Here is a 20172-nt window from a genome sequence, read left to right as displayed (position 1 = left end):
TTTGCGGTTTCTGAAATGGAAAAGTTGCAAATCAAAACTTATCTGAACAAAAATTATCGATAGGGTAATAAAACAAAATGGTTTCACAAATATTTTATTTTCTTTGTCTCAGAAAAAATACAAAAAGTTATGATCCAGGTAGTTTTATTGTTGTTCCACCGGGTAGAAAACATTTTGTAAAGCTACGCATGTACAGTACGCACATACAAAAATGACTTTTATTAAACTCGTCAAACTAATATAGTCTGACTGATCGTTAAGCAGTACTTTATGTAATCAATAAATAAAATTAACATTGAACAAGAGTCACGATGGGGTGAGGAGTACAGTTACAAATTTACGACGACCGTATTAAATATGTTTGGAACAAATACTGTGAGCTAAACATCCAGAAGTGTTCGACGAACATGCAACTCTCCATGTACCTATCTTGTTAACTCTGATATTTTTAATGATATTCCGAGTATTTTATAACTTAAATTCTAATGAAACAGCCATGTAAAATCAGTCTTGAACTGACGCTAATTAAGTAAATAAATTAATTAGTGAAAATAAGGCACTAGTAGTATTGTCGCCTGCTCTCCATCCACATCCTCAAATTCACCCGCGGAATGTCGCCACCTTCGCAGCTTTTAAGTTCATTCCTACAATTAAAAAAAAAAATACAATCTGACTCAAAAAACCAACGAAACCACCTACCCGCTCCTGATTTTCTTCAGCACGTTCGGTTGCATATTCTTGACGTTGTCCGCGTTGTCGCAAAATATCCGCGCGAGAGTCGCCTTCCCTATTTCCGCGATTTGAGCCTTGGAGAAGGGCGCCGGTTGGTTCTCGTTGGTGTAAAAGTAGCGATCGCCGCGCCTCGTTCGGAGAAACTGATCGGCGACGATGCAACTGAACGTGGGACCGAACAGAGACTCTCCTCGAGATTTCTCCGAGATGCCGCCGACGATCAAGTCGACATCTCGAGGGCTGCTGTAGACTTTCGACAGCGACTGCACGACCTCTGGTGACATCACGTCCAACAAATCATCAAAAGTGTTGGCTTTTGGGAGGCCGCACAGCGTGCGATACGCGTTGTAAGTGGGAAGGCCGTGGTCGCGACCTCTCTGAATGTCCAGACTGAACACATCGTAACCGTAGACACCGTTGGAAAACAACTGACTGGATATCTACAAGACACTGTTGTTGCATAGAACTGTCAAAAATTTACCGATCCTGACTTACATCTTCGGCAAAACGAAGATCCAACTTTTGACTAGATTGAGTGGCTAACCCTCGTATGAGGGCGTCCAAGTATCCCGGCTCTTCGACGATGCTAGGATTGTTGAAATGGTTGCGTAAATTTAAGGATGAATTGACTAGACGGTTTTCTTTGTACAAACTGCCAAAACAAATTATAACGATCAACAACAATTCAAACACAAATAAACATTATTTACTTAAGTTTGCCATCCATGAGCGAGTAGAGACCCCTTACGGCCGCCGTAGCGAAACTGTTGCTCACCGACGGATCCACCTTGTCGTTGTATTGACTATACTTTTGAATTTTTTTAAAATATCTCTTTCCTAACACTAACGGCAACCACTCGTTGTACGTGATATGTTGAATTTCGGCGATGACAAGTCGCCTCGCTTCTTGGAACAACATCTCGTCGTCCCATCGAGGATTCATCTCTGCCAATTCTTTGGCAACTCTGTTGTGCTCACGCATCCACAAGGTATGCATCACAGTCAGTTGCGGATTGACGTTGACGCGAGAGTCACCGGACATGAAACACACAGAACTGTCGTCGCTCAACTGACAATCGTCGCTGGGCTTGTGAGACACTGGGAGAAAGTCTCTCTTGTGCTTGACCGTCGTTTCCAATTGGCCGTGATCGAAGGACCTCAAAATTGCCGACTTCTTAACTGTGAAGCCGTAAATTTGCGAACCATCTAAATAGTGAGTGGCTTGATTGACCTGATAAAAAATCGATACTGAGTACTCCAAGTTGATTGATTTGATTAGATTTATTACTTGTTCGAGAGGGCCGAAGCTGCAGTCGGACCGGAAAGCCGGAACCGACCTCACGTAAGTCATGCAATCCAGACCGTGTTCTGAGTAGTAGTGGTCATCATAAGGTACGGAAATTGGGGCGCAGAAGGGGTGAATGTATCGTGGTGACAAGCGATTACCACCAGGGGCGCAACACTCGATGGTATTATCTGTGTGGACTGCGGAAAACCCATTAATAAAAAAAACATTCGACGGAAACTTCATAAATACCCATTTTGCTCGTGGCAGTGTGACTTAAGTCATGTTCGACGAACTCACTCCATAACATCATGGCCAAAGTCAAATCGGAATTGCTGTCGTCCAACCTCTTAACCAACGTTCCACTGACCAGTCGAGCCGAAGGAAGTTGTTTCTTACTGACAGCCCTTCTCGGTTCTTGGACCCCATCCAAGTACTCAGGATGGAGCAGTCTCTTGTACGCCGTGAACGCTGACCCTTGAGTTCCGTCATTCTTGTGGTTGCAAGTGCCGTCGATGGAGCGATACTGCGAAAGAATCTCCTCTTGACTGCACGATTTGTGCAGACTCTCGCAAGATGACTCAAGAGGTGTGTCCGTCAAAGTGTAGGAAGTAATGTGTCTGGAGCACTCCGCCGGACTCAGATTGTGCCTTGAAAGGATCCTTCTTATACCCATTCCTTCACGTCAACTTATTTCTCAAGTCACAACAACTTACTTGTCGCAAAATTGATTCATCAAATGCATCGTCGCTTTCGCGGCGACTAGAGCGTCGCGTCCTTGCTTCAACGCTTCTTCTTCCGGGTGCGACACGATGAGCTGACCGTGAGATGGCGTTCCTTTCTTCACGTGGACATTCGACCATCCCAAGTTCGTTTCTAACCGGAGCATGCGGTTGACAACGCTGTGACCGAACAGAACCGAACGGTTCAGATCTTTTTCGGAAATTGTCAAGTGATAACCGGGAAAAGCATTTTGATCTTCTCTGGTCGAACTTCCGAGGCCTATAACGATTTCCAACATTAATTACAAGCAAGAAATAAAGTGGAATGGCGACACGATAACTAAATTGTTCTTTTACTGGTAATTCAAATAAAAAAAGAACTACTGCTCCGTAAATCATTCAATTTAATTATTATGCCTGTCATAATTAACACTCTTTTCACTAATCTGTTATCACATACACTGCGTTCTTATTTCGCTAAACATACAATGTAAAATGGCTCTGTTCAGTTCTAAAGTGGAGTGAGGTAGGCAACCAAACTTACAGATGTATTAGCCTATGTTCAGTAAAATAAAAAGTCACGGTAGATTCCTATGAATAATGAAAATCAAAGTGTTAACTATGTTTTGAGTTATTTGCAACGAAATAACCTAAATATGAAAATGTAGTTACGTTTTTATTACTTATTAACAGCAATTTTACTGTAAACTGTTTGGTTTTTTGTAGGGCAGGTGACATTACTCCAGCAATTTTTTATGGTATAGTAAAAACAGACCTTTGACCATTTTTAAGTTACTTCGTTTGTGTTAAACGAAACGCTTAGTAAACATGGTACTAAACGTTTTGTTTGATACAATTCTGAGAGAAGGCTCCGCGAATAAATGTCTGCACAAAAATAATTTTTGCAGATTTGACAGACCAGAATTTGTACTTGTGCCTAAAACTATTTTTGTGCAAGTCGCAATCTCGCAACTCCTCAAACGCAAGAGTTGACGAGAATGAACAATAAACAAGGGTAATAAGTCTTACCTCTATTTACACAAATCACAAACAGGATAAAATCCTTTGTTTGCATACGAAAATAAATTGTATTCCATTAAAAATGTTGGAAAAACAACCACAGAACTTTTAAAAATCTGTGACACTAATAGTGTCTATCTGGTAGACGTTTTTAAACAACCTAAAAGAGAAAGGTTGTAGCATTTGGACAAAAGTAAATAACAAATTACAATCAAACGTTACCAGCTTTTCAGATGATTTTTATGATTTAGTTTCTTTTATCTTTAGTTTCTCCAGAATGAAGTTCGTGGTTTTTCAAGCGTGTGTTTATGGTTTGACTTGAGGAAAATTCAAGTGTGTGAAGAAAAATGACAGACAAGGAATAAAAAAAATTCGAGTCGAAAAAGCATCAAAAGATAAACAACACGCACAGACAGGGGTACTAATGATTAATATGGTATAAGTGCGTCTTGTACCTGTTATCGGTCGAGGAAGTAGCGCAGCCGTAGCGAAGGTACCTGCGTGGATGGAGATCACCCAAAGCAGCACCCCCAGCAGTGGCATGGCTAGCTTGCGACTCATCATCTTCATAGAACTGTTATCTGCAACGAGACATAGTTGAAAATTGTGTTATCTTCACCCGAAAGAAGCGCAGTCCTTATCACACATTGTTTATTTTGTGGTGAAGCCACTGTCCGGTTTACAATTATTAAAATTTGTCGGGCGGATGATGTCAATACAATAAGCACCGTGTTATATAAATATTTATTAATACATGACTATCCTTGAAATAGGATAAATAAAAACTTGTTGTTTTCATAGTCGAACTGTTAATTCTGCACAGATAATGCGCTCCGTAATACGACAGGTCAGTGATAGCAAATAATTGGTCAACGAGGTATACATGATCGATTTTTTTTTTTAAATTATGACTGATGCGAAGTGCAATTAAATTTATCAGGAACTGCATCACGGTCAATGACGAATTCGATCTTTAAACCGTGATTGACCCGATCAATAAGAACGAATTATTCGAGGAACGAAAGATCTAAAATCGGAATGTTGTGTTTGAACGTCCACGTGATGGATGCGTGAACATAGCCGGTTACTTTCGTACCAAAGCTGATAATAACAACTCTCTACAAGCAAACTTGCATATTATGCCTGAGAATACTGGAATAGGAATCGACAATGTTGTTATTCTCAAACTATAAATCGTTGCGAAAGCTGTTCACGAGGGCAATGTGTGACTCCGTCTTTCGACAGGCTGGGTTTGAATGTGACCAAGTTTTAAATACGTGACCCATCTAGACTCTTCCATTGCACACGACGGAATTCCGCACCGACCACACGGCGCATTTTTTGTATTTCTGCATCGACATGACAAAAATTAAAATGAGGGGTGTGTTGTTGATGCGAAACAGATCATCAGAGCAAATGGAATTTATCGATTGAAGCAATGCAAAATAGCGCAGCTCCGTAACTGCGACAAGGGCTCTGCGATCTTTTTTTTTTATTATTAGTCGAGGGAATTCATTGGTTGATTGCAGGTTTACATTAAGGGCGGTAAAATTTATACACAATCATGTTTTGGATACTCACGTGTTGAGACAGATGTAAACAAAATTAAAAACCTAAATTGAATAAAGAAAAACTGCGAGCGCGTATCAACCGCTACACCTATTAGACTCTTTATCAACTAAACTAAAGCGCGAACCGTCGTTCAACACTTATATAAAGAAAGATCTGATCATGTGACCGCGTTGCCACACACACATACACAACAGAGTCATCCTGAAAAAAGAATTGGTTTTTAAAATCGCCAAAGGTTTTTTTTATTTTATGAAACTGTAACTAATCAATTTTGAAAATCAGCATTATTTATTTCAAATCGAAATTGTCATCGTGAAAAAAGAATCGGTTTTTAAAATCGCCAGAGATTTTATAAAGAAACTGTAACTAATCAATTTTGAAAACCAGCATTGTTTATTTCAAATCAAACTTGATGAAAAATTACCACCAAAAATAATCTTCTGGCCATTTCTGCTCCACTGTCGCATAAAATTAAAAAATGACTAATTTTTAATCGCCAAAAACGCAGTCTTCATTTAAAGTATTTAGACCTTGTTTTGAAGGTTCCTGATAATTTCTATGATCCATACAAACAAATAAATTACAAAAATATTCCTAGGTATAAGTTATCCATTGTCAATTACACACTTAAAACCAGATACATATTACTAATATTTCCGGAATAATCTAGAAAGTTGTTTAAAAACTATGGTATCTCCGCAAACGTAAATTTCAATATTTTTGCGTTAAAGCTTCTGAAAATACATTATTTTGGCAATTAACGCCAGCTTAGCTTCATTTGTTTTTACAGCTTATCATCAGATATACGTACATCAAAGTAATCACTTGTAGACATAATAGCTATTTATGCACCAAGGGCGTTACAACGATGATTACGCCCGGAGAACGATGAATCCATCGATGGACGTAATCATTCGGTGACGCCGTGGTGCATACAAGATTTTATTTTTCACTATACGTGTTCTTAAAAAAAAATGGCATCTTTGCAATTTTGAATTGATGAGGGCGTTATGAATTCATTACGCCCGCTTATTCTTATTACGCCCTGTATTATTCCCCGGTTGTTATGGACATGTTTACGTATTTCGTATCCTAGGAGTTATCATGCAATTATACTAAAGTGAAAAATAAAAATTTTAAATAACGTGGAAATAAACTAGTATTTGTTTGTTTTGATGTTGCTAATTCAGAAGTTCCTCCAGAAATTTACTTTCAGATTTAACGAAATCGAATCTTTATTTCTGACAGGAGCAAGTCAATTTCTTTATAATTACCGTATCTAAAACACAATTTTCTGCCACTACCAATCGTAACTGTAACTTTGCCATTTTGATTTACACCATTATATCACGCTAAATTACATTAATTATTATTAAATGCACGAATCAAGACGAAAAACACAGTTTTATCCTTCACACAACTGATCGATCATTTCAATTATAATTAAGAAAATATTTCTTACCTGTTTCACCCAATAAACACAAAATGTACATTGCGTTATGTACTCGTAAAATATACTATCTCTTTATCTTGTTTTTCCTAGACAGTCTAATTGTAATTATTTTGACGACTTAAACCATAAAAATGGTTGCGTTTTATTATGATACATTATGTAGAATTTTTATCTTATCAAGTAATTTCATTGTTACAGAGCCAACTCATTAATTAACATCTCCTGTAAACAAGAATTACCACCGGTAACCCTGCTAAATCCCTTTTGATCATTTTGTACACATGACGAGACTAGTGGAATACTTCCAAATCCCTTGGATCTTTATCAACTGCTTTAATCATTTTTTTAATTAACATCCAATCGAAATGATTCTTCAAGAACAAAGATAGAACAGGGTCGTATCTATTTAAATGTAACAACTGCAAAGAGCACAGCCCATTACGTGCTTACATCCCAACTAATAATGTGTTTTATGATATTTTTTTTTATATTAATATAAGATAGATAAACATTTTGTTGTTTATAGTTCTAAACATATATCTTACAGGTACTGAAATAAACAATAATAATCGATAAAGTTATCGACAATGTTATCGATCGGAAAATGAAATTTTTACTGCGTGCCTTTTTTAATTAAACGCAAACAACAAGTAAAAGTAATGCAAATGGAATTTCTCCAATAAAAAGTTATTTCTGTAACAGATAGATAGGTTTAAAAATAAAAATGTCTGATATTGTACAAAGTAAGTACATACATACATTGTTTATATTGAATTCTTAGAAATTATGTGGTGTTACTTAAACTCCCACACTACGAACCAATGCAAAAATAGTGTCCGGAGAAACAAACTCAGAAAAGCTTACACTTTCTTTTTAAATGGAAAATTCTCAAAAACAATCAGATAAGAGAAATAGAAAAAAGGTCAAACAATTTGGGTACATAGTTTTCAAAACATCTCTACCCCAAGTTATAATTTAGAGTGGCGAAAAAATTGTGTCCAGATGGTCTTTTAAGAGAGTTTTAAATCAAATTTGCAAAACTTCTGTTGTTTCGATTTTTGCAAATTTATCGAAGTTCGTTATGGTAAATTAAGTCTGTAATCTCCCGTGTGGTAGCAAATACCCATGATTCATTTGCTTCTTCATTTCCCTCAGATCACGTGCCCTCAACATGATCACAAACATTTTTATTATGTTTCCGTTGAATTAATTATGACACACCAATTAGAATTTTTTCATCTGATTTGAGTCAAAAATGGGTAAGTACATACATGCTTTAATATTTTTGTTTCATGAAGCAACTAAACAGGTAAATTTATTGTTTTGTTGTTAGATACTGAATACATGTTCATTCAAATGCCCATACCTAGTACGAAATTTGACCAATTAATTAGTATTAAATGCATTTTTCTTCTACGGTTTAAAACCGAACGCAAAGACCAGGATAAGAACAAGTTCCAGAATCCCGTGTTTCATCTGGTTCGCCCCTTAAAAATTTCACCGCATTATACTTCATCTTGATTAGAAGGAAAATGCAATTTCTCAGTTTGTTTACATGGAAATATCCGCCCACAGACCACAACAAAACTAGTGGTACCTATGCAAGGTCATTTAACGCTTTTATGGACACATAATATGGTGCACAAACCACAGGTGTGTAGTTCAAGAACTGGCAAAACGAGCACGTTGTTTTTGCGTGAATATGTATTCAAAATTAGCTATCTGGCATTAAAAAGTATGTGTAATATAATAGCATTTGAATCTATTTTTAGCACTGCTAGGTAAATATCCGCGGCGAAGACCTCAATGAAGCTGTCATTTCCGTCCTTAGTACGTAATTAACTGCAAATATAACGAATAACACAGGAGCCAAAGTACCAAATGATTACGTATTTGCGCTGCATCTTAGTATTATTTTTGTTTACTACATTTACGGCTCTTTTTCCTCATAAATTCCGTGTTTCAAAGTACAGAAACCTGAAGTCTTTGGGGGCACGTCCTTGCGTCACAAAGTTCAAATGTTATTTATGATAAAATAATCCGGCTTCGCATAAAACGAGTCATCGTTCTTTGAGAAAGTTACTTAAATCAACAGTTTTTATCTCAATTTAAATTAATGAATGATTATTCTAGAATATCAAAGGAGTGTTGAAAAATTAACACACGTAAGGAGCTGATAACAATAAATTAACAACGTAATCATTGCGAAATGTTGTTAAACATGTACAAGACAACATCACCCCTGTACTGAACACAATTGGACAGAAATCTTTCAGTTATAAATTACTCAATTCTTATTGCAAAAATAGAGCGAACCTTGGGACCTTTCGTCTTACACAACAAACGGCATTCAAAATATGTTTACGCGATACAATTTTTAATCGTATGCTATAATAAACTTTATAAACAAATCCATTACAAATTATTTTTCAAAACTTTATCTCTGCACACAATCGGAGGGAAAACTGTGTTAACAACAGTTTATTAATATAATTTATGACAGGGTATCAGAAACTCACGTTTGCTAGACAAAATAAATGAAGTGAACAAACTATGTACTAAACTATTCTTCTGTTATTCTGTCACTCTAGGAATCAGTTTGTAGAAAATTGACCCACAAGGACATATTAGGCATTCACGATCTTTTTGGGACCGAGTTGGCTATGATTTTTTCTTTTCATGTTGGACTAACTGACTCAGTGATGCAACTGATGCAATTATTTTTTTCTGTCAGTGTCTGTTCGACATTTTCTTGCCACCGCATTGCCAGATTTATTATTGTAATATTCGTAAGAACCTAAATGACGTAGAAGCTAAATGATTTATTAAGTGTGTAAAAATAATTTAAATTTCCGTCAAAGGAACAGTCAAAATTGCCAATGTACCTATTCAAAAAATATAACCTTAAACTGAAAACAACCTAACCTAACACAAAAAGTGTCAATTTCCTTTAGGGGATTTAGTTATCACTGACGTACAGCCAACAAAATCACTAGATGGTCATAGCCAACTCGGTCCCAAAAAGATCGTGAATACCTAATAGGGAATAAGTATGGACTATGTTCAGAGTTAAAAAACAAGTAATGTAATAACAATAAATAAATAAACAACAATTAATAATAATGTGATGAGCAAGTGTTGAAAATGATAGCCTTGAGTTTCGATGCACATTGGAAGACTCCTCTTCATCAAGCAGCGTAGGTGCAGGCCAGAGATCTCGATTGATCAACCTATCGTCAAAAAATTGCCACAAATAACGAATAGTCTCCGGTGCTGTAGCCCCGTCTTATTGAAAATACCCCTGAGCCAGTTGGAGTTGATTGATGAAAACATCAAGAATGTTGTTTCGGTACCTTTCAGTTGTTACTGAATCTTCAAGATCCTTTCGAACAATTCTTTGACAAATTGACATTGATAACTCAGTCTGCTGCGACAGTTGCCTGAAAGATAATTGGAATCGTCCTGCATTTGACGTTGGACAGTGTCAATATTTTCCTCAGTACGAACTTTAAGTCGAGCACTTCCGCTGAATACTGCCACTTTCTCGAAATATGTGAAGTGTGTGACCATTGCGAAAATAATATTCAATCATGAATATCTTTTGTTCAGGATTGAAAATCATTTTCATAGATAAAATTTTGCGAACAAAATTATTACGGCAATTAATGACGTTTCTGACAGTGCAATAAAAAAGCAGAAAAGACCTGAGAAATTGCTTTTTTCTAATATACAAAAGCACCAAACAAAAGTAACAAAAATGTGCGGGTTGCATTTCTAAAAATTAGGTATAATTTGTTGTATTTTGTTTTAAATCTTTAAAGTAAGAATCAACCAACAATAACTATTATTGGTTGTGCATTTGCACTATTACTTTAAAGACGTATAATAGTATATTATGATACAAGTTTATAAGGAAGCCTTTAAAGTAGCGCGACGAGTTTAAGAGCACGACGCGCAGGGGAGTGCTTTTAATGTCGCAGATAATGGAATGGAGGTTATACCAACAAAAAAAAGTAACAATGGCGAACGAACATACATGTTCATTTTCATTAGATAATCTCTCGTTTGAAAATTCCACGTTAATTTTCACGGCTAACAATAAATTGAAATTGAGCACCCCCCAGGGCATGAAGCTATCGATCAAACTGGACGAACTTCGAGGGTACAACCGCGAAAATCGAACTTTGGAGATAGTTCGACGCCCAGGGCAAGCAAACGTGATGATTCATTTCCAGTCGCCGGCCGCGGCTACCTTCAGGAAAGCGCTCGCTGTATGGTCGCCTTGCCGGTCTTTTGCATATAAAATAAACAAATACATTACAAAGAAAACGTAAACTCCAAAGGTAATACCTATACCTAAGTAATAACATTTTAATGACACTTTTATTTATCTTTTTGTCTTTCGTATCGCAGAGATGCCTGGCGAAACCACGTCGACACTGTAGTTTTAAAAAGCTCATCAGAAGTAGGTATCCGGAAATTTTTTTCAGATACCTTGTTTCAAAATATTTATGAACTCAAAGCCAGAGATTTGGTAATTATTTTTCCTTCCAAGCCAAGAACACTTTCGGGCCAACTTGTCGGGAAAAAAATTCTTTCATTTTTAATAAATTATCAAAATTTACCAGTTCTTTAAATTTCTTGAAGGCTATTTTCGGCATCAAATCAAATGATACCGAAACAGATTCTATTCTTCTGGTTGGTTTCGTTGGTTTTCGTATTGCAATATCAGTCTTTCCAATAAAATAACACGTGTTCAATTGAAAAGTTCATCAAACAGATAAGAAAACAGAACAAAAGCTTCTCACGACACAACACGTCGTTTTAATTCACGGCCCTTTGGCAAACGTTTATACCTTAAAGAAAAAACAACGGTCCTTCGAACAACCTATCATCATACGTAACATTAGTCTATCTCCGAGCCGGATTACGAAAAAACCCACCCGAATCAGGATACCAACAACCCGCAAAAACAGAAATCGAAGAAGTCATTCAATCAAAAGTGAAAAAGCAGTTCATCACCAAGACGTAGGAGAGGGCACAAGGTCAGTGGTTCTTCCCCCTTCAACCCTCCAAATTACCCCCTGGATTCTTGCGTTGTACCGTATAATTTGAAGTCAATCAATCAATTAGTATTTTCTTCGTATAAAAAATTGCGACAATGCCGGACTTAGCGGAGTTAACCGTCGAGCGTGATAGACTAAAAGCCAAATTGAATCGAATGAAAGAAATAATAAACAATTTCAAGGAAGGTGATGATTTGGATGAACTAAGAATACGTAGACCAGACTTAATATCGGCGTACAAAGAGTTCGATAAAATTCAATCGGAAATCGAACCTCTCAGTACCTCTCGCAACCAAAGCAAATCAGTTGCAACCGAATGGATCAATGTTGAAACTTTATATTACAATTTATTAGCAAAAATAGCTAAATTTCTAGATAAACAATCCATCGCGTCGGAAAACGGATCGCAACCAGTAGTAACGCCATCAGAAGTATCGGTAAAACTACCGGGTCTAAATTTACCAACCTTTTTCGGAAACTATTCAAACTGGACTAGTTTCCATGATACGTTTCAAACTTTAATACATATGAGAACGGATTTAAATAATTGTCAAAAATTCCATTATTTGAAATCATGTTTAAAGGGAGATGCTTTCAGTACAGTAGAAGCATTATCAATTTCGTCAGGTAACTACCAAGTAGCGTGGGACCTTCTCGAAAAACGATACAACAATCTTCGATTAATCGTTCAAGAACATATCAATTCAATTTTATCAATTCACAAAATTTCGAAAGCCTCAAATACGACATTGAGACAATTAATCAATGATGTCAACACTAATATAGAAGCGTTAAAAATTTTGAAACAACCAACAGACAAATGGGATGCCTTATTAGTGCCGATAATAATCGAAAAATTAGATTACGGAACAAATCGGGAATGGCAGTCCAGATTAAAAACTGAAGTTCCAGCATTAACTAGCTTAATCGAATTTTTAGAACAAAGATGTCTAACTCTAGAAGCTCTAGAAAATTTAAACAAATTCAATGTGAGTAAACAGCCCACTTCATCAAAATGCAATCCCAACGCGAGTAAAGACACCAAAGCATGCTCAGCGACTCAGATTCAGGTAGATAACAAACAGTTTTCATGTTATTACTGTAAAAATCCTACCCATACAATTTACAAATGTGCAGAATTTTTGAATCTTTCGCACCATGACAAAATTCAAAATGTTAATAACAAAAATTTGTTTAAAAACTGTTTAAGACCGAATCATTCAACAGCGGATTGTAGGTCTAAATTCAAATGCAAATATTGCCATCAAAACCATAACAGTCTTCTTCACCAACAAGACGTTGTCCTAAATTCAATTGAACAAGGAACGTGTAATTTAGCAACTTCTCGAGTGAACGAACTGAAAAAGGGTAACGGACCACATAAGGTCGTTTTGCTTTCGACGGCATTAACTTATGTCAAAAACAATAAAAATAATTTCCATAAATGTCGTGCCTTGCTGGACGTAGGTTCGCAAAGCAACATAATAAAGGAATCTTTAGCGAAAAAATTAAATTTGAACTTGAGTAACAATAATATTACCATACAAGGAGTATTCTGTAAAGAATTTAAACATTAACATTCCGGAAGATATTCAGTTAGCGGACCCCAATTTCGATAAACCATTTCCAATAGACTTATTACTTGGGGCCGGACTCTTCTGAAAATTATTAGGTTCAGGAAAAATATCAGTACCGGGACAACCCCACCTGATAGAAACATCTCTCGGTTGGTTGGTTGGCGGCGAAATCTCGAAAAACTCGCTAACAAACGTCAGTAACCTAACCTTGATTACGAACGACACAGTCGAAAACCAACTTCAAAAATTTTGGGAAATTGAAGAATACAAATCAAAAAGTAACTGGTCACCACAAGAAGATTTGTGCGAAACACACTTCTTAAGTAACCACAAACGTGATTATCAGGGAAGGTTTATCGTCAAATTGCCATTCGTTAAAGAAAATAACGAACTCGGTTCTTCAAAAGAAATAGCAATAAAACGGTTACATTCCTTCGAGCACAAATTTAAAAACCAACCATTATTGAAACTCGATTACTCCAAGTTCATGAACGAATACCTCTGGTTAAACCATATGGAATTAGTTCCAAACGATTACGCAAACAATAACTTCAGTTGCTATTTGCCGCATCACGAAGTATTCAAACAATCGTCAGGTAAACTCAGAGTAGTTTTTGACGCACGCGAGTGCAAAAACATCCAACGGCAAAAGCTTAAATAATATTCTTTGTACGGGACCCACAATCCAACAAGACTTGTTCTCAATATTAACTCGATTCCGCACATTTGAAGTAGCGTTTACCGGTGATATAGTTAAAATGTATCGACAAATTAAAGTTGATCCCGAGCACTGCGAGTATCAAAGAATTCTATGGCGAGAAAATCCGGCTCGAAGGACCAATGTTACGTATGATGATAGGTTGTTCGAAGGACCGTTGTTTTTTGTTTAAGGTATAAACGTTTGCCAAAGGGCCGTGAATTAAAACGACGTGTTGTGTCGTGAGAAGTTTTTAATGTTCTGTTTTCTTATCTGTTTGTTCTTACAAAAACTTACTAGCAAAAAAGGAGCTGACCTGCTGCAGGTGTGGACGATATCGGCTAATAACTAATAAGGTCGATATGAAAAATTTAACATGAGCTCAACCAGGGATATTAGTTTTGTAAGACGATTTTCTGCAAAATTGTAAACTAATATCTACAGAAAATTTTGTTTTCATAATGTAGTAATGGAATCACTACCTAAAGTTGACTCAAGTTGCAAAAAACCACAGATGAAAAATTAGGTTGGTATTAGCTCTCATCGTGCTTGGTAATTTTGAAGAATCACTGTTGGTAGCATTGCTGAAATTTAAACTTGTCAACAATTTTGACATTTAAATTCATTTGCGGCATTTATTGAAATAAATTACAATTTGCAATAAAATTAGAAGCAATCGATCCAAAACGACTTGTGCTATCAAAGCATATGAAACAATCGCTTGTGAGATGCACGTTAGAATTGCAATCTGCATACCCGGAAGCTTCCCAACGTCAACTTGAATCGAAAGTTCAGAATATTTTTGCGGTATGAACGGTTGATTTAATTACAATACAAGCATACATACATACAATGCAATTTATCCATTTTATGTGTTTTATATTACAATAGCTCACGAACAACTCTTTATTCTTAAATTTAGACTTTACATCGCCATCAACACAGCATTCAAAAATCAGATTTACATTACATTACGTATGTAATGTATATTTTCAAAAACATATGTTGTAATTTTTTAAGAAATTAGGTCAGACCTACTTGTGTAAATTTTAGTAATCGATAAATGTATTACATTCCAAACTCCATGGACCTAATGTTATGAAAACTAATGCTTTAAAAATATAATTTGCAGACTTTAAATTTTGATATTTGTCATGTTTTTGTTTACTTGCTTCTTCAGCAGCTGCAGCTTCAGATCCTGCAATTATGGAAGTTTTTCTTATGTAAGAATCAGTCAAAGTGTCAACACATGTTACATCCCATATTAGGCGTTGACCTTTACTCCATGGAATGAGTGGACCACCATCAGGTCTTTTACCATCATCTCTCAAGAGGCCACATGGTTCAAGAGAGGAGAAAATGTGGATAGAACTTAAGGCTCGCTGGATAATTTGATTTAGATCCGAATGTCTTGAAAATCTGCCCTTATTTTTAGGACAAGTCTGTGACGGCCATCCTTTGAAAAATTTTAGTTCCTAATTTGATAATTATGTAATACATTTATTAAAGGGATTATATTTTGGGGCATTTCAAAGTGGCTTGAATTTATATTTTATCGTTTCTACTCAACTTCTGCCACCTGTAATTATTCCAATCCTGATGGGAACAGAATAAGTTAAGCTTACTGCTCACTTCATCTGAAATCTTCTTTCGTGTCAGAACAAACATAACAGGGGATCTGCAAGAATTGACATTGCACATTTATGTCCTAAAATACGCAATTCCTTGACCGATTCGTCTGTTTTGTTGTTAGTTTATTGGAACAATTCCGAAAGTACTAAAACAATAAAATTAATTTGGCAGGCACTTGGCGATTATCAATTCTACATTAAAAAAAGGTAGAAAACTCGTTTGGCCCCATCTTCAACCAAAAAATAGACAAAAATAACAACTTAACACGTTCTTCTAATTTATTTATGCTGTACCTAACCTCAAATAAATAATTACTAAAAAGTTACTAAAAAAGGTCGTTATAAAATTCACACTAACAAAACTTCTGTTACATACTGCAACCAGTCACCTTACACTATGTAAATTTTCGAAGGTCAGTTGCAAAGTGGTTTTATGCAACTTGAGTCAACTTTATATAATTATTACAATTTTGTAATGAATATGCAAGACATTTAAATTTTATGGTCTCATAACACAGGAGTCTAGTGAGCTTGTCACATACGTCTTTTTTAACAGGACAAACGTTCTATGATTAGTGATTACATATTTTAGAAACCTTGGAACTGGGTGCATTCAAACAACAGTAATAGTAGTACGGTGCGATGAATTAAAAAATAAATCGAGTCGGCGTGTTACCTATGGCAACCCATGCTATAGCCTAGGCTCCAAAGCAAACTCGATTTATTTTTTAAATGATCGCTCGGTAGTAGTAGTAATCACTGTAAATCCTTGAAATAATTCCATCAAACCAACTGTCTGGTTCAAATGTATATTTAAACCACATGACCATCAAAACTTGAAGGCGCGATATCAAGATTCTTAAAAATTATAAGTAAGAGATAGGTATTCGACATTATGGCTCGATCGGTACCTACACTCTATATATCTTTAGTCTGTGCTCTACAGTGTCTTGCAAATGCAAGGTCGCAAAATTTTCTTCGTCGAGCTAAATATTTAAATCCGAAAAAGTACGCCTGGTAAAAGAGGTGTAAGAACTAAGAACTACCGTCAGTACGTACAGTACATACTGTATTACATTAAATAGTGATTAATAACTTGTACTTTTCTGCATATTTGGATTATTTAAATATGAGTATTGATTCAGAAAAAGACAACAGGGGCCCGTTGCACAATATTTAAGAATTTTCAAGTTACAAAATACAAGTTACAAGTTATTAGTTATTAGTACTAATAGATTGTGTTGCACAATTATTTTAGTTACAGTTGTAAATTCTGCTAAATTTTATTAGGAAAAAAAAATGAAATTACTAGTGTAGTCGGCTTTGATTTATTTTTACTTGTCGCAATCTAATGTTGCGCCTGTCACGCTAAATTTTTGTAATTTAATTTGTTATTTCCATAAATCACAAACCAAAATTCTAAATAGGTATGGGTAAACGCGATGAACAACGCAAGTTGTTATTATGCATTAAAAAAAAAATGCATCAGTTCTCGGGACAATTCCCCAATCACCCGATTTGGAAGACATTTTTTATATTTAGAAATAAAACTATATTATGTATAAATAAAATAATCTCGACAACCCCACATAGTAAAGAAAATTAGCAATTCAATAAAAATAAAAATTAAATTCAATAAAATAGAAAGCTCTCATAAAAATTTCTAATTTCCCCTTCAATATTTTCTGCCGCTGACACAACACATTAAATAAAGTTGTAGTCACTACATTTTAACAACATAATTTTTTTATAACACGACATAGGTACTGTTATTTTTTGATCCCATGCATATCAGAAATAGTGTGATATTGGCTACCATTCCAAACCAGTAGAGAGCTATATGTAGGTACTACATAATTATTGTTTAGCAGTAATAGCTAATAGCCCCACTTCTTCAGCTATTATGTAGAATCCTGTAACCTATTTGTTCTAACAATTTCATTTTTTCCGCGGGCAATCTAAACCGCTCCAAAAACTCTATTCTTGATTCAAATGAAAAATTAATTGGAGGACGAAAAATGTTACCCCTATGCTACCTTATTCGATTTGGAAATACTTCGTCTTCACTGCTTGATTCATAGAATAAGTCATGTAACATTTTGAAGAAAATTATTTCAACTTGTAAATTCGGATATCAATATTTATTAGCGACGTTTTGCTTGTAAAAATTTGACATTAAAAACTACAAAACTAATATATTAGTTGATTTGTGTCTGCCATTGTGCAACAGCTACTAGTAAAATCAATATAAAATACACTAATATTTTTCATTTTACAACTTGTAACTTGAAATTACTAGAGATGAGATTGTGCAACATAATTTTACTAGTTACAAGTTACAAGACTAATATTATTACTAATAAAATGATTGTGCAACGCGGCCCAGGTGTTTGATATCAAATTTCTGAAATAAGCACAAATAGAAAACTGTGAAATCGCGTCGGCTTTGCGTCATGTTCTAGAACAAATTAGGCTACTGCGATGGCTTGATTTATCATTCAAACGGGGTTTATTTTCGCAAAATATCAAAAAACGCTGTGTAAATTCGCTTTTAATACAAAACAGGTCCAAAAGAGGAGCAGAAATTTCCATTTCAGCTTCAAATCAATCGAGAGTGCTAATGAATTAAACTTAAACGCGAAGAGAAGAAATGAGTTGAAAAACAACTTACCCATTGAGGAAAAATTGATAAAAAATGAATTTTCCCGCATATAAACAATAACAAACCACAGGTTATCAACCTTACCAACCCGTACGTACCGGTATACAGCGCCCGACTAACTACATAGACCAAATATACTAGACATGTAAATTAAATGGAACAAACTGAAATGAACTTTTTTGGTGTGAGTCTGGGGAGCGGTTTAAGAAATCAGACGTTGGAGGGCGCCAGGTAAGTAATTTTTAAACAATGCCGCTTTAAATTTAGGGAATTTCCTTTCCCTCGCAAGCCGGCAAGCCTGGGGGCTCACTGCGAGATCTTTTGTTTTAAACTGATTCAGTGATTTGTTTTGTTTAGGAAGATATAAAAGACAAATTGATGGCATTGCTTACTCTTTTCCTTTTCATCTCCGGTAAGTTCCACATGGTTTTTCTGATTCACTATTTGTATATGTAGTTTCATTTTATTTTTCAATGATTAAACCTTAGAGTGAATTTCTTAGATAAGAGCTATCTCAAACGTTAAATTAAAATAATTTAAAAACGAAACTTCATTGTTCATTGGAGCAAGAGCAATCTGTTACCTTAAATCGATTTATTTAGTAATTTTCCAATATTACATTTGCCTATGTTACCATTAAACCTTAACTATTTGAAATAAAAGCATTTTAATATTTGAAAGATTGCGCTTATGAAATGAGTCGCCAGATAAAAATCAAAAAATCGTTCAGTCATTACTATCAATTGTTTCCAAATTAACTTACTGACGCGATAACCCTAATGTTTCACGTGTTTTTGTTATTCCATTGTTATTGTGTATTAGTCATGCATTTGCAATAGTTCAATTAAAGATCAACTGTTTTTGGGGTGCCTAAGTATGACAATCTTAGTAGATACTAAACATTATTAGCATTAGCGAGTTGAGTTTATCTACTTATATAGTACATAACATTTTTTTTACTTTCAGTTTTCTCGCCAGAGGTTTTTACTCTTCCGTGCAAAGGACAATTTAAGATAGTGTTTACTGATCCTGTCTTATCAATCTATACAAAGATGAATGGAAGTTATACAAAAAAGAATAAGTGCTGTGTGCCTGGTTGTGAAGATAAAACAAGTAAACGCCATCGCTTTCCCCGTGATCCAGACATGTTTAAACTGTGGGTGGAAAACATTAGAGCACCACGTTTGCAAGAATTGACACCTAATCAGGTTTATCGAACGTGTTACGTATGTAACATTCACTTTGGTGAGGAATGTCTTGTGCCTGGTACTTTGAGAGGGCTAAGAAAAGATGCTGTCCCAACTCTTAACTTGTCTGGTATGTATGATTTATGTCCCTCATGGGCGATGATGTATTAATAGATTGTATGTATTAGTACTCTCAGAAGATGTTGAAGTGTATGTTCAAACCGAAGAAGATGTTGGTCAACAAGAACTGCTTAGTTTACCCAGCACATCCAAACTCTCAGCAGACAAGGTACATGAAGAGCATATTTTACAATCTACTGCAAAAATAGCAGAAGAATCTGTGCAAACAGATACTGCAGGGACATCAAAATGTCCAGACAGTCCTAGTCATGATGACTCATTACTTCCTTCCGAGATGTGCAGAGTAATGGAGCACCTACGCTCCGTGGTAGAATCTACATCAGAATCTTCCAGAGGTGGGTGTGAATATAGATCCAATGAGTTCCAAAACCATATTATATTTTTAGGTGTACGCAAGCGAAAATCAATTCTGAAACAAGTTGATGTA

At 35.6% G+C, this 20172-nt stretch overlaps 1 protein-coding gene and 1 long non-coding RNA gene across 7 annotated transcripts; both read right to left on the bottom strand.

The window, feature by feature from the left end:
- Positions 1-81: 81 nt before the first annotated feature.
- Positions 82-18515, bottom strand: LOC138136046 (peroxidase-like). 5 transcript variants are annotated; one of them, XM_069055109.1, is made up of 10 exons: positions 18427-18515; positions 4215-4340; positions 3769-3919; positions 2734-3019; positions 2270-2667; positions 2021-2217; positions 1443-1963; positions 1228-1384; positions 700-1172; positions 82-644 (listed from the first exon to the last, which is right to left on the bottom strand). In XM_069055109.1, the coding sequence occupies exons 3-10, from the start codon at positions 3812-3814 to the stop codon at positions 560-562; spliced, it is 2163 nt and encodes a 720-aa protein (XP_068911210.1). In that variant the 5' UTR covers positions 3815-3919; positions 4215-4340; positions 18427-18515; the 3' UTR covers positions 82-559. The 5 variants fall into 5 exon arrangements, with proteins under 5 accessions (XP_068911210.1, XP_068911206.1, XP_068911207.1 ...); XM_069055105.1 differs by lacking the exon at positions 3769-3919; XM_069055106.1 differs by lacking the exons at positions 3769-3919; positions 18427-18515 and adding an exon at positions 6794-6839.
- LOC138136048 (uncharacterized) lies at positions 14965-16234 on the bottom strand. 2 transcript variants are annotated; one of them, XR_011161155.1, is made up of 4 exons: positions 16132-16232; positions 15952-16081; positions 15757-15901; positions 14965-15703 (listed from the first exon to the last, which is right to left on the bottom strand). It is a non-coding gene; the product is annotated as an uncharacterized lncRNA (long non-coding RNA). The 2 variants fall into 2 exon arrangements; XR_011161154.1 differs by having other exon boundaries at positions 15952-16234.
- Positions 18516-20172: the final 1657 nt, after the last annotated feature.

The sequence above is a fragment of the Tenebrio molitor genome, chromosome 7 (assembly GCF_963966145.1).
Source record: "Tenebrio molitor chromosome 7, icTenMoli1.1, whole genome shotgun sequence".
NCBI lineage: Eukaryota > Metazoa > Arthropoda > Insecta > Coleoptera > Tenebrionidae > Tenebrio > Tenebrio molitor.
The sequence above is the reverse complement of the archived record's forward strand: the minus strand, read 5'-3'. Positions and strand labels throughout refer to the sequence as shown.

Excerpts from the sequence above, each read along its gene's own strand:
- LOC138136046 (XM_069055105.1), bottom strand. The coding sequence starts at position 18,466 with ATGCGGGAAAATTCATTTTTTATCAATTTTTCCTCAATGG. Across the intron at positions 1,964-2,020 it reads GCTTCGGCCCTCTCGAACAA|GTCAATCAAGCCACTCACTA; the intron begins GTAATAAATCTA and ends ATTTTTTATCAG. Across the intron at positions 1,173-1,227 it reads ATCTTCGTTTTGCCGAAGAT|ATATCCAGTCAGTTGTTTTC; the intron begins GTAAGTCAGGAT and ends AGTGTCTTGTAG.